This window comes from Gorilla gorilla, chromosome X (genome assembly GCF_029281585.2).
Source record: "Gorilla gorilla gorilla isolate KB3781 chromosome X, NHGRI_mGorGor1-v2.1_pri, whole genome shotgun sequence".
Taxonomy (NCBI): domain Eukaryota; kingdom Metazoa; phylum Chordata; class Mammalia; order Primates; family Hominidae; genus Gorilla; species Gorilla gorilla.
Window position 1 is genome coordinate 113,131,233 of NC_073247.2, and position 13,031 is coordinate 113,144,263.

The 13,031-nt window shown below is 45.6% G+C and overlaps 1 protein-coding gene across 1 annotated transcript in view; it reads right to left on the reverse strand.

Moving 5' to 3' along the window:
• BTK (Bruton tyrosine kinase) overlaps positions 1–13,031 on the reverse strand; it is a 36,857-nt gene that overhangs the window by 5,468 nt on the left and 18,358 nt on the right. The window contains exons 6-15 of the mRNA XM_019019211.4: positions 7,646–7,774; positions 7,258–7,325; positions 5,643–5,830; positions 5,163–5,225; positions 4,381–4,435; positions 3,705–3,784; positions 3,398–3,525; positions 2,601–2,675; positions 1,874–2,045; positions 1,142–1,358 (exon numbers count right to left, since the gene is read on the reverse strand). Of these exons, the coding sequence (XP_018874756.1) occupies positions 1,142–1,358; positions 1,874–2,045; positions 2,601–2,675; positions 3,398–3,525; positions 3,705–3,784; positions 4,381–4,435; positions 5,163–5,225; positions 5,643–5,830; positions 7,258–7,325; positions 7,646–7,774 (1,175 nt within the window). The remainder of the gene's footprint in view (positions 1–1,141; positions 1,359–1,873; positions 2,046–2,600; positions 2,676–3,397; positions 3,526–3,704; positions 3,785–4,380; positions 4,436–5,162; positions 5,226–5,642; positions 5,831–7,257; positions 7,326–7,645; positions 7,775–13,031) is intronic.

Below are 13,031 nucleotides of genomic sequence, written 5' to 3' on the forward strand. Positions count from 1 at the left end.
GTCCTAGGTAAAGCACTGAGGACATACAGAACGATTGCATTCTCATGGGCAATTCCACACCACCCCATTCCCTCACTGATATGCTGAAAGAATTAAGCGAGAGTCTGGGTGCAGTGGCTCACACCTGTAATCCCAACACTTTGGGAGGCCGAGGTGGGTGGATCACCTGAGGTCAGGAGTTCAAGACCAGCCTGGCCAACATGGCGATACCCCGTCTACTAAAAATACGAAAATTAGCTGGGCGTGGTGTTGGGCGCCTGTGATCCCAGCTACTTGGGAGGCTGAGGCAGGAGAATTGCTTGAATCTGGGAGGCGGAGTTTGCAGTGAGCCGAGATGGTGCCATTGCACTCTAGCCTGGGCAACACAGCGAGACTCCATCTCAAAACAAACAAAAAACAAAGAAGGGAGAATGAGAAGTAAGTTTGTTTTGCTTTCTGCTTTTCTGCCAGTGAGACTAGGACAATTTGAGCCTTGGCCTGACTGAAAGAAACAGGGGCACAAACTCTGATGCTTACAGGGGCCAGGCAAGTTAAATAAGAGTGAAGTGAAGTGGATGGAGATTGCAGGAAATGGAGAGTACATGCCTAGAGGAAAGGAGGCGGTTCGTGAGAATGTGGACCTGGTATTTCCAGACGGTGTAGATTTTCAAGAGAAGCTGGAAATTCCAGGGTTTTTTTTTTTATTTAAGCGAAATGTTTCTTTTTAAGGGTTTGCTAATTATTATATAACATAAAAAAAACCCCACACATGTGGGCCAAATGCATCCACAGGCCCCAGTATGTGACTCTGAAGGAACCAAATGATGGCCCCATGCCAGGAGCAGTCCCATTGGGAAGCACAGTCCCTTCTGTTCGAAATCCAGAATGGCCACTGAAAGACCCCACCATTTTCTTGTGGGTGGTAGGGGGTTGGGAGTGAGTGACTGCTCTGATTCCCACCACGGCAGACTTCATGGAGCTGAGGCTGGAGATATTTGATGGGCTCAGCACTGGGGCAGAGGCACGCCTAACTTATAGTATTTTCTAGATAAAATTGAAATGATGGCACCAGCAGCCCCCCTCAACCATGTATGATATATCTTCCACTGCTACTTCCACCCCATCAGCCCTTGGTCCTAGGCCAATCCTTCTAAGGTCCCACCAGGTCTCGGTGAAGGAACTGCTTTGACTCCAGGTATTCCATGGCTTCACAGACATCCTTGCACATCTCTAGCAGCTGCTGAGTCTGGAAGCGGTGGCGCATCTCCCTCAGGTAGTTCAGGAGGCAGCCATTGGCCATGTACTCAGTGATGATGAAGATGGGGCGCTGCTTGGTGCAGACGCCATACAACTGCACCAGCTTCTCATGGGAAAGATTCCTACAGGAAAGGCAAGGAACTAGTCTTCCCCTTTTGGCTCTGCATACTAGCAATAAAGGGGCTGGGGAGGAAGGGGCTGACCTAGGAGTAGAGCATCAGATAAGGGGTCACACCAGCAAGTTTATTTTCCTCTTTCCCACCCTAAATCTCAAAAGTGCTTAAAATGTGGAAGTAAGCAGGAATTTGGAGCCCATCAATTGAAAAAGAAACAAGTCCAGGAATGAAAGAACGCTAAGGCTAAATTAGAATCCTTCTCTTGAAAGTTTAATTTTCTACATCTACCCCCAAATGCTACTGAGATGGTACACACCCATGATCACCACTATTCTCAACCAATATCTAAGGCACAGAAACTATTATCTTAGCACTTAGGACTACCGCCAGTTAAAGGTAAACTTCAGTCCCTCGTCCCAAACCTCTCTTACTGTAAGTCATCTTTAAGCCTCAGTGGGTTGTTGTGTGAATTCCTAGACTCCAGCAAATAGATTGAGAGTTGAGTTTGGGCTATAACTCACATCATGACTTTGGCTTCTTCAATGAATTCATCTTCAGACATGGAGCCTTCTTTGATCATCTTGATGGCCACGTCATACTGGCCTCTCCATTTCCCATACTTCACTACCCCAAATTGTCCAGTCCCCAGCTCCTTCAAGAAGGTCAGGTCCTTTGGATCAATTTCCCATGATCCTAACAATAAAGTCTTGGTGTGATTCTTTGGGGTCATGAATGTATAATTCTTACAATAGACAAAAATCCCTACTGGGGTAGAAATAGGAAAACTAGTAAAAGGGAAATTTTTAGAAGTACTAATCTGTCTTTGCTTAAGTCAATCTCAGAAACAGGGGATTCATTGGTTAGAGGAATCTGGGAATTTTAGGTTCAAGGTGGCCATAAGGCAAGAAGATAGACTAAGCAACCTCCCCAAATCCCTTTATGATTATGTTAGTGATGGTAGTTAATGAACTCAGGGATAGTACTGAAAATTTTCCCACTATTAAAAATAAAAGACAAAAAGACCCAAGACAACGACAAAGCCCTTTATGAATCTATGTTGTTGCAGTCCCAGTAGTAGCCACTAGAGGAAGAAAATCAGTGAATAACTTTTGCTTGGATCTGTCTTGAGCGTCCTTGAGGCAGCTGCTGCAGAACAGTGTACCTCAAGGACACTCCCTAAGGCAAGGCCAGCAAAGGTAGTTTTTGCAACTGGCCAGTCCACCCTACCCCAGAGAAATAAGGAGTTACCGTATCCCAGGCCTGCAGTGGAAGGTGCATTCTTGTTTTGTTGAGACACTGGATATTTGAGCCTGGATATGAGTCCTGAAACAGAGAGAGAGGTCATGCTGTTGGTGTGGTGTAGGAGGTGGGATGCCTCACACATCCTCACTTAAAGCCTCACACTTCCGGTGTGTATCTTTCTAGTACATTTTCAATCCCAGAAGACCTCCATGAAGCCACATATTTCCAGAGGTTTCTCCTCTCACAAAATACTTTTCAGGGACACAAAAGAGAAAATACTAATTGAAATACACTGCCTAACTGAATATATTCCCACCTCCCAGCCCAGGCTTAGCTCACATCCTACCTTCTTGATGAAGCTGTTCCCCCATATCCATGGCCTCACTAACGTCTCAGTTTTTAGAAATTTTACAGTGCTTAGAAACTTTCTTCTGATGTTGTCTAACCTGTATGTTCTTTGAGGACAAGGACCTCGACTCAGAATGTTCCCGTGTTCTCCTCTAGAACTGAGGAAATCGCTGAGTACCCAGTAGGAACTCAATGAATACTTGCTGATGAATCAGTCACCAGACTCTTTTGTGTCTTCTCTTAACACTGAACATCAATCACCAAATAGTCAGTCCCTGTTGGGTGTAGGTCTGCCTCTGACCACCTCTTTACCAGCTTCTACCCAGTATCACAGGGATTTCCTTTCACAGTGAATTCACACTGTCCTGTGAGGCGGATTCTTCCTCTTATCACCTTGTCCTGCATTGCTTATCCTGGTGTCTGTAACTCCCTTCTCAGTTGCCCCTGGTACTCACCTGCAGAGTTGTGCTGATGGTAGTTAATGAGCTCAGGGATGGTGCTGAAAAGGTGCTTCTCAGCCAGGTAATACTGACTCTGAGGTGTGGAACACACAACATAATGACGTATCACCCCTTGAGGGTCCCTGAAGAAGTGGATGCTTAGTCAGTAACTTGGGCACAAAGGTCAACAGAACCCAGGAAGTGAAGTGAGATGAGTTTTGAGTTTCAGAGACAGAGGAAGTGGGACAGGCACAGCATCAAGGAGCTATTAGGAGGGTACCCCTGTTCTTTGTCCTCAGGGCCTTGGAATAGTAGCACTCACCCTGTGGATTTAGCAAACACAGACACTGTATATTTGCCAGCTTTGCTGGAGTCTCTGACAATGAAACCTCCTTCTTTCCCCTGAAACAACGAAAAAGAAGCTGTCTGTAGGAGGAAGTGGTGCTCACACCTGCATCCCACCTGCCCAAACTTGAGAGAGAAAATAGAACAACCCCTGATTTTACTGCCAAGTTCCACGCTTGAGCTACAGCCTCATTGCTTTTAATATTAAAAGGTGCAGGCCGGGCATGGTGGCTCATGCCTGTAATCCCAGCATTTTGGGAGGCCGAGGTGGGCGGATCACCTGAGGTCAGGAGTTCGAGACCAGCCTGGCCAACATGGTGAAACCCCGTCTCTGCTAAAAATACAAAAATTAGTTGGGCGTGGTGGCATGTGCCTGTAATCCCAGCTACTTGGGAGGCTGAGGTAGGAGAATTACTTGAACCCAGAAGGCGGAGGTTGCAGTGAGCCCAGATCACGCCACTGCACTCCAGCCTGGGTGACAGACCGAGAGTCCGTCTCAGAAAAACAAAAACAAAAAAAATGGTGTAATTGGGACCCCAGACGATGGCAGCTTTGACACTGCCTTGCACAAAGGTAGGGGGCAGAACAGGCCCTCGGTTCAAGATCCTCACTTATGCAAGGAGAATGCTGTGTGCTAGTGGTTCCACACTTACCTCTTGCTTTAGCAGTTGCTCAGCCTGACTCCGAGTCATGTGTTTGGAATACCACCTGTGAAGGGAGAGTGCTGCTTGAGTGGCTCCTGGTCATAAGCAGATTGGAGGTTACAGCACCCTCCAGGGCTTGTCCATGTCGGTGATTCAGTCAACTCACTCAAACCCTATTTACTGAACATCTGTCATGTGCATAGCACACTGTATCCCTTTCCCAAACCCAGGTTGGCATTGAAGATTCGTGGAAATGGAGAGTAGCAGGCAAAGGCAAGCAGCAGGGAGTTGCAGGGAAGAGATCAGGGACTAGGGCACTTGAGAACAATCCACTTCCATGATTAGGGAGGAAAGGACAACAGTAGCAGTTTGACATTTTAATTCTTTCATCAGGTTGTCAACTCCTTTTTCTTTGAGTGTGATTCTTCTGGATTTGAGGGCATGGTGACCTCTCCAGCTCTCATAAGTGGAGGGTGTTTGGGGGGTAAAGGTAAGACAGATACACTAATTTGAGGTGGTGGCATCATTTGATTCAGATGGTACTAATTTTAATATATATCTTGAAATAAAAAATATGTTGAAAGTAGAAAAAAGTGTATATATACATACACACTTGTGTATGTATACATATGTATACATAATATACCTATATATACACCAGTGTATGTATACATATGTATACATATATACACTTGTGTGTGTTATATATATATATAAATATATATATATATATAGAGAGAGAGAGAGAGAGTTCCTCCTGGAAGATTGTGGACTGACATAAACATACTTACTCATACATTTCTATGGAGTCTTCTGCTTCAGTGACATAGTTACTAGGGATGTAGCCTTCCTGCCTGTGAAGGAAACAATGTGGCAGTTCATCCAGCACCTCCCCATCCTCCAGGAGACAGATTCATGTGCCCACATCCCTGAGCTCAGAACAAATCTCAAATGGAGGTATATGTATCATGCACCTCCCTCAAAGACAATCACGTCTCTGATGCATGGTTAGGCAGTGAGCCAGTGAGGTGCAGAGCTTCTGCACATGTTGCATTGGTTATATGTGCCCAACAACAGAGGCTCAGAGATGTGGCAGAGGCCATGTATAGGGAGCTGCACGCTGGGAAGTACTTGGAGGGAGAGCATGTTCAGTCTGGTGTGGGAAGAACAGTCTCTGAGGAGGATGCTGATCAGGGGAATTATGCCACAGCACTTTTCATGTGTAGGGAGTGGGCAGGCACCAGGCTCAGGAAGGGCTGGTGTGGACTCACCCATTTTTATCTCGTGCTCTCCACCAAGGTAAGTTGCTTTCCTCCAAGATAAAATATTCATCACCCTTCCGCAGCTGTAGATCATTTGCATTCATTGGCATGTAATCATAAAGGGCCACAACCTTTTTCAGCTCACTTGTGGAGACTGGTGCTGCTGCTGGCTCAGGCGGTAGTGGCTTTTTCAAGATCTATGTAGTTAGGAGAAAAGGTAGGAGGGTTTGTCAAGATACCAAGCACTCTTCTCTTCTCTCCCAACTCGCTGGCTTACTCAAGACACCCAAATCAGGCATACTAAAATATTACTCAGCAGTCATTCAACAACCATTTTTAAGCACCAGTGCAGGAGTTCTCAGCCTTGCACACATATAAAGACCATGTATGGAACTTTTAAATTCCAATGTACTTTCGGAGGCCAAGGCGGGCGGATCAGTTGAGGCCAGGAGTTCGAGACCAGCCTGGCCAACATGACGAAACCCCATCTCTACTGAAAATGCAAAAATCAGCTGGGCATGGTAGTGTGTGCGTATAGCCCCAGCTACTCAGGAGGCAGAGGCAGGAGAATAACTTGAACCCAGGAGGCGGAGGTTGTAGTGAGCCAAGACCACGCCACTGCACTCCAGCCTGGGTGACAGAGTGAGACTGTCTCAAAAAAAAAACCCACAAAAAACAAAAAACCAATTCCAATACCTAGTCAGTTTCCTCACAGACCAATTACATCAAAATCAAACTGTCAGGAATGGGACCCAAATATTACTATTTTTAAAGCTCACTAGACAAAAACCATTTATAGCTAAGGTCAGGAAACTGGCTTGGCACTAAACTTGTACGTGAATCTACTAAGTGGCTCAGAACCTTGGTTTCCTTCTTTGTAAAATGAGTATAATAATACCTGCTCTACTTACTTACAATATGTGAGAAAGGGCTTTCTAGACCTCAAGAAGGAACCAAAAAAAAAAAAAAAAAAAACTTCTAAAGTGTTAGTGATAGGTGGTGTTAGTGCTAAGTGTTGAGTATGTTGGTGTTAAGTGTTAAATTCTTCTAACTTTACTGTATGTTTGAAAATACTTTCCAGCTGGGCACGGTGGCTCACGCCTGTAATCCCAGCACTTTAGGAGGCCGAGGCGGGTTCGAGACCAGCCTGAACAACATGGTGACACCCCCGTCTCTACTAAAAATGCAAAAATTAGCTGGGCGTGGTGATGCATGCCTGTAATCCCAGCTACTCAGGAGGCTGAGACAGGAGAATCACTTGAACCTGGGAGGCGGAGGTTGCAGTGAGCCGAGATCATGCCATTACACTCAAGCCTGGGCGACAGAGCGAGACTCCGTCTCAAAACAAAAACAGAAACAAAAACAAAACAAAACAACAACAAAAACTTTCCATTAAAAAAATCAGGTTTTGTTCTAAACAGGTGATTGGATTACATGGTTGCTGAGAGCCTTCTATCTTTCCATTGAGGAGGAAATCCTAATTAGAAGAACAAATCCCCCATCTTAGCAAGAATACCAATTAACACTGCCAAGTCCCAGGGTGATTCTAAGACTCTAGTGTGTTCTTAGGGTTTGACTATAAATTTCCATTTAAGCAGTGGCAGCACCCAGTTTCCCTGTATACCTGGTCCTCCTCAGGCGTTGGGGGAAGAGGCTTTTTTGTCTTCCGGTGAGAACTCCCAGGTTTTAAGCCTGCGAAACAAGAAGCCAGTGATGATATGGAATGCACTTTAGGAAAGGGACCAAGGACAGATTTGGTCAGGGACTTTGCCGTCCATATTGAGTGACTTTAGGCAAGTTAGAAAAAGTAGCTAGGCATGCCAGGTCACATAGCTCGGAGAGCAGATTACCAGCTGGATTTCAGCCCCCATGTACCTCCTCCCTCCCCCAGGACCCTTTGTTTAGCACCCAAAGTGTACAACCTTATGCTATGACCCTGGGCTTGACAGACCCTTGGGAGAGTGATGGAAACAGTCAAAGGAGAAAGAAATTATATCGATCAGATTGCTTACTTCCATTCCTGTTCTCCAAAATTTGGCAGCCCATAGCATTTTTGGCTGTCTGAGAGCAGCAGAGATACTGCCCATCGATCCAGAAGCAAGGGTGGTATTTCTGAACCAGATCACTGTTGTACCGGATTACTGTAGCAGGAAAGAAGAGAGAGGTCACAACTGACATGGAGGAGAAGCCACCATTTGCATGTTTTCCTCTTTGAGCTTAGTGGTGGACTTCAAGCAACTGCCCCCTCCTTGGCCACCCTGAAGGAGAGCAGATCACAGGACCAGTTGGCTCACATGACTGGCCTGCCTGACTGTGCCCTGGTCCCAGACAGTTCCTGTGCAGTTTTCTTTAGTGGTCTGTGATGATAAGACTATCTGATGGCTTGAGAGCCCAATAACAGAAATATGTTATCTATGTTTTCCCAGTAGCCATTACAATCTTCCTGTAAGGCAGGTGTTCATCATGGTGCTTGTTTCCCAGATAAGGGAAACAGTGTGCCCAAGCCAATCTCCCCAGCTTTTAATACTGATTTCTCAGTTCCTTGAGTGATCTTTTAGGGATAATTAGCCTTAGTGAGAACTTCTGCATGAGGCTTTCTGTATAGAATAGTCAACAGAGCTGATCTCAAGGGCAAATGAAGGTGACTTTGCCTCTAGAATCAACATGATTTGAATCTTCCTAGGGCCACTGAGGTAGACTGAGCTCATTGCCAGAGGTAACACAGCAGCTTCATTTCCCTCATGGAGTTGTGAGGCCCAAAAGATCTCGCAGAGTAAAAGTATTTTGCAAAGAATAGAGTGGATGCAGAGAGGAGGAATTAGTATTGGTGTTTATAATACTATGGCATATCAAAAACCTTAACATGAAGTCAATTAGAAAAGTCGGCCAGACAAGGTGGCTCACGCATGTAATCCCAGCACTTTGGGAGGCCGAGGTGGGTGGAGCATGAGGTCAGGAGTTCAAGACCAGCCTGGCCAAGATGGTGAAACCCCGTCTCCACTAAAAGTACAAAAATTACAGCGTGCCTGTAATCCCAGCTACTCAGGAGGCTGAGGCAAGAGAATCGCTTGAACCTGGCTGGCGGAGGTTGCAGTGAGCCGAGATCGCGCCACTGCACTCCAGCCTGGGTGACAGCGTGAGACTCTGTCTCAAGAAAAAAAAAAAAAAGAAAAGTCATCCAGGGTTCATAGTGTCAGATAACTGAGACAAGCAAAGACAATTGAAATAACTGATAGCAGCAAACACTAGAGCAAAGACCCAGGCTGGTCCAGGAACACGCACATTTGAGAACATACACATTTCAGCATTTACAGCTAAGAAGAATCCCGCACAACATTATTATTATTATTATTACTATTATTATTATTGGAGATGGGGTCTTCCTGTGTTTCCCAGGCAGGCCTTGAATTCCTGGACTCAAGCAGTCCTCCCACCTCAGCTTCCCAAATACCTGGGACTACAAGCACTCACCACCAGGTCCAGTGGCTGGCATAACTTTTTTTAAAAAAGACAAAAACAAAACAAAACCTTCCACTGTAGAAAACAACTAAAATCCAGCTGGGTGTGGTGGCTCACACCTGTAATCCCAGCACTTTGGGAGGCAGAGGCAGGTGGATCACCTGAGGTGAGGAGTTCAAGACCAGCCTGACCAATATGATGAAACCCCGTCTCTACTAAAAATACAAAAATTAGCTGGGCGTGGTGGCATGCACCTATAATCCTTGCTACTCGGGAGGCTGAGACAGGAGAATCACTTGAACCCAGGAGGCGGAGGTCGCAGTGAACTGGGATGGCGCGGCGCCATTGTGCTCCAGCCTGGCCAACAGGAATGAAACTCCAACTCAAAAAAAAAAAAAAAAAAAAAAAAAAAGAAAAGAAAAAAGAAAAAGAAACAACTCAAATCCTTAAGGGCTTGCTAGTCACACTTCACTCACTTAAGGCTTTGCGGGAAAGCCTAAAAGCTTCTAGTAGCTGGTGCATTTTGCAGGCAAATGAACAAAAGTTCTTTTTTTTTTTTTTAAGAGCCATTTTGGTACTTTTCTCCACATAGATTTGAAAACTTCAAACCATTCTCCCCTACCCACCCTCACCCTGACTTTTTCAGCACTCCTCTTCACCAACGTACCAAGGACAGAATGGTGGGAGCTGTTCAGATAGAGTGCAGGTTATAAGGGACTGCATTGCATAGAGGGAATTTTTTTTTTTTTGAGACAGTGTCTCGCTCTGTTGCCCAGGCTAGAGTGCAGTGGTGCGACCTCGGCTCACTGTAACCTCCACCTCCTGGGTTCAAGCGATTCTTCTGCCTCAGCCTCCCGAGTAGCTGGGACTACAGGCACGTGCCACCAAGCCCGGCTAATTTTTGTGTGTTTAGCAGAGACGTGGTTTCACCATATTGGCCAGGATGGTCTTGAACTTCTGACCTCGTGATTCACCCGCCCCCCCCCCCACCACCCGTCGCCCCTCAAAGTGTTGGGATTACAGGCATGAGCCACCACGCCCAGCCCCTAGAGGGAATTTTAAAACAATAATAAAACCGACCCAAAGTCTGTCTGCCTTTTGTTATTACTGAGCACTGGTAGTTGTGAACAATGTCATTGATACTCCTCCCTGCCAGGATTGATTACTCCTACCACATCCACACTCTGGCCCCTCCCCCCCATGCCACTCCCTGTCACCTAGGGATTTGAAGACCCTCAAGTTTGCTCTGTCTTCTGCAGGGCTGGGCACCAGTAGACATGCCAAAGAATACCTAATCGACAATTAGCCACTCTAATAAACTACGCTTGCTAATACGATAATGAGGGGAAATAAGGCTTCTTGTCTTCCCCACCCCTAGCACACTCATTAAGAAACCTCCCTACATTCTCAAATAATGTCTGCCTCTTAAGAGGTCCCTTGAAGATGACACCCCTTCTTTTGTTGGCTAATCCAAAGCTGGTATTTCCAGCTACTTAGGACAGGATTGCAAAAGCAGGGTGTCCAAGTGGGAGGGCTGGGGGAGACTGCTTGCTTCACCAATGCACATTCCCCTATTGGGAAGCACTAATGGTTAGTACATATTCTCCAAGCACTTGATGGGCTGGTCTTTTCTATCCATATTTATGAGGTTAATGTCTAAAATTCTGTTTCAGGCATACATGAATCATTCCTTTCCATACTGTTTGTAGGAGATTTGCCAATGCTATTCTCTTATTCATTTTGGCGAGGTCAGGTCATTTGCCTACTTTTGAATTTGCAATTAGGATAGGTTCTATTGAGCTTGACCAAAGATTCAAGAATAAGTATAGGCAAATATTTGTGGTGCTGGAACATAGAAGGGCCCACTGCCATATTTAAGGAAATGGAAAGAGATAGTCTGTGGCTAAGCCCACAAGAATACAACCTTTGCATGGCAAGCACCATTGAGAAAATGTGGCAGCTGGATATGAGGTATCTGAGGCTATGCTTTTAAAATTGAGGTATAGGCCTGGTGCAGTGGCTCATGCCTTGGGAGGCTGAGGTGGGCAGATCACTTGAGGTCAGGCATTTGAGACCAGCCTGGCTAACATGGTGAAATCCCGTCTCTACCAAAAATACAAAAATTAGCTGGGTGTGGTGGTGAGTGCCTGTAATCCCAGCTACTCGGGAGGCTGAGGCAGGAGAATCGCTTGAACGCAGGAGGCAGAGTTTGCAGTGAGCCAAGATTGTGACACTGCACTCCAGCCTGCATGATAGAGCAAGACTCTCTCTCTCAAAATAAATAAAAATAAATAAATAAAATTGAGGTATAATTTACATATAATAAAGTGCACAGATTTAATGTGTACAGCAAACCATATTTTTCCACACCCACTTAACCTCCTTGAGATCCAGCACCTCATGCCTCTTCAGTCAATATCCCTGCAAAGGTAACCAGTATTCTCATGAGGTCCCCTTTTCATGTCAATGATTTCTTATTCGTGCATTTTACCCAAGAGTAGGATAATAAAAACATAAAAACAAACAAGAAAAAAACAAAAAGAGTGGAATAATATCATTATTTTGTGGCTCCTAGGGTAACTCACTATTGACATTGGCAGCACCTGGGACTGTCCTGGGATTGTTAGGACTTGCACCTAAATCTCCCAGCAATCATGGTATTTGTCGGAAGGTGCCTACTTTTTGGCTCTTGTTGTTAGCCCGGGACGGTTCAACAAGACTATACCCAGGTGGAACTACTGGGAAAAAAATGCCTTTGGTGAAATATAAGGGAAGAGAAGGCCAAGTTGTGCCTAGCCACACTCCCTGATCACACTGATGACCCAGCTGAAGTGATGGTGTTTCTGTTTATTTATTTTGGCTTTATTTTTAGTCTGTTGTGAATTTACTTAGCTAATGAACCTTAAAAGCAGCACATAATCAAGATTGTAAGGTTAACATCTGAGTTAGGAAACCAAGCTCGGCTGGGCATAGTGGCTCACGCCTGTAATCCCAGCACATTGGGAGGCCGAGGCAGGTGGATCACCTGAGGTCAGGAGTTCAAGACCAGCCTGGCCAACATGATGAAACCCTGTCTCTACCAAAGATACAAAAATTAGCTGGGCATGATGGTGCACGCCTGTAGTCCCCAGCTACTCGGGAGGCTGAGGGAGGAGAATTGCTTGAACCTAGGAGGCGGCGGTTGCAGTGAGCCAACATCACGTCACTCTCCTCCAGCCTGGGCAATAGAGTGATACTCCATATCAAGAAAAAAAAAAAAAGAAAAAAAAGAAAGCTCACAAGCTCACAAGCTGGATATCCTTATCTTCGGTCATTACTCACCCTTAAATATAGTGGACATTCAATAAATATTTGTTGGGCCAGGTGTGGCGGCTCATGCTTTAATCCCAGCACTTTGGGAGGCAGAGGCGGGTGGATCACCTGAGGTCAGGAGTTTGAGACGAGCCTGGCCATCGTGGTGAAACCCTGTCGCTACTAAAAATACAAAAATTAGCTGGGCATGGTGGCAGGCGCCTGTCATCCCAACTACTCGGGAGGCTGAGGCGGGAGAATCGCTTGAACTCGCGAGGCGGAGGTTGCAGTGAGCTGAGATCGTGCCATTGCACTCCAGCCTGGGTGACAAGAGCGAAACTCCATCTCAAAATAAATAAATAAATAAATATTTGTTGGACTAAACTATGACTGGTTTTGAAATTAGTATATGAAGTGTAAAGAAGTGACCAACTTGAGCATGCCAGTTTCTCCCTTATTTCTCCTTCAGCTAGTCTGCCTTGCATTCCCCCATTTCCAGACTAAAACCTAGCCATTTATCGATGTGGAGCCCAAGCTGGTGATGGTTGTTTATTCCCACAGATAAATCAGTTAACACAACTATTGATCCCTTTCTGTGTGCAAGGCGCTGTATGAGGCATTGTGGAGAGAACTAAAGAAGTACAAGTA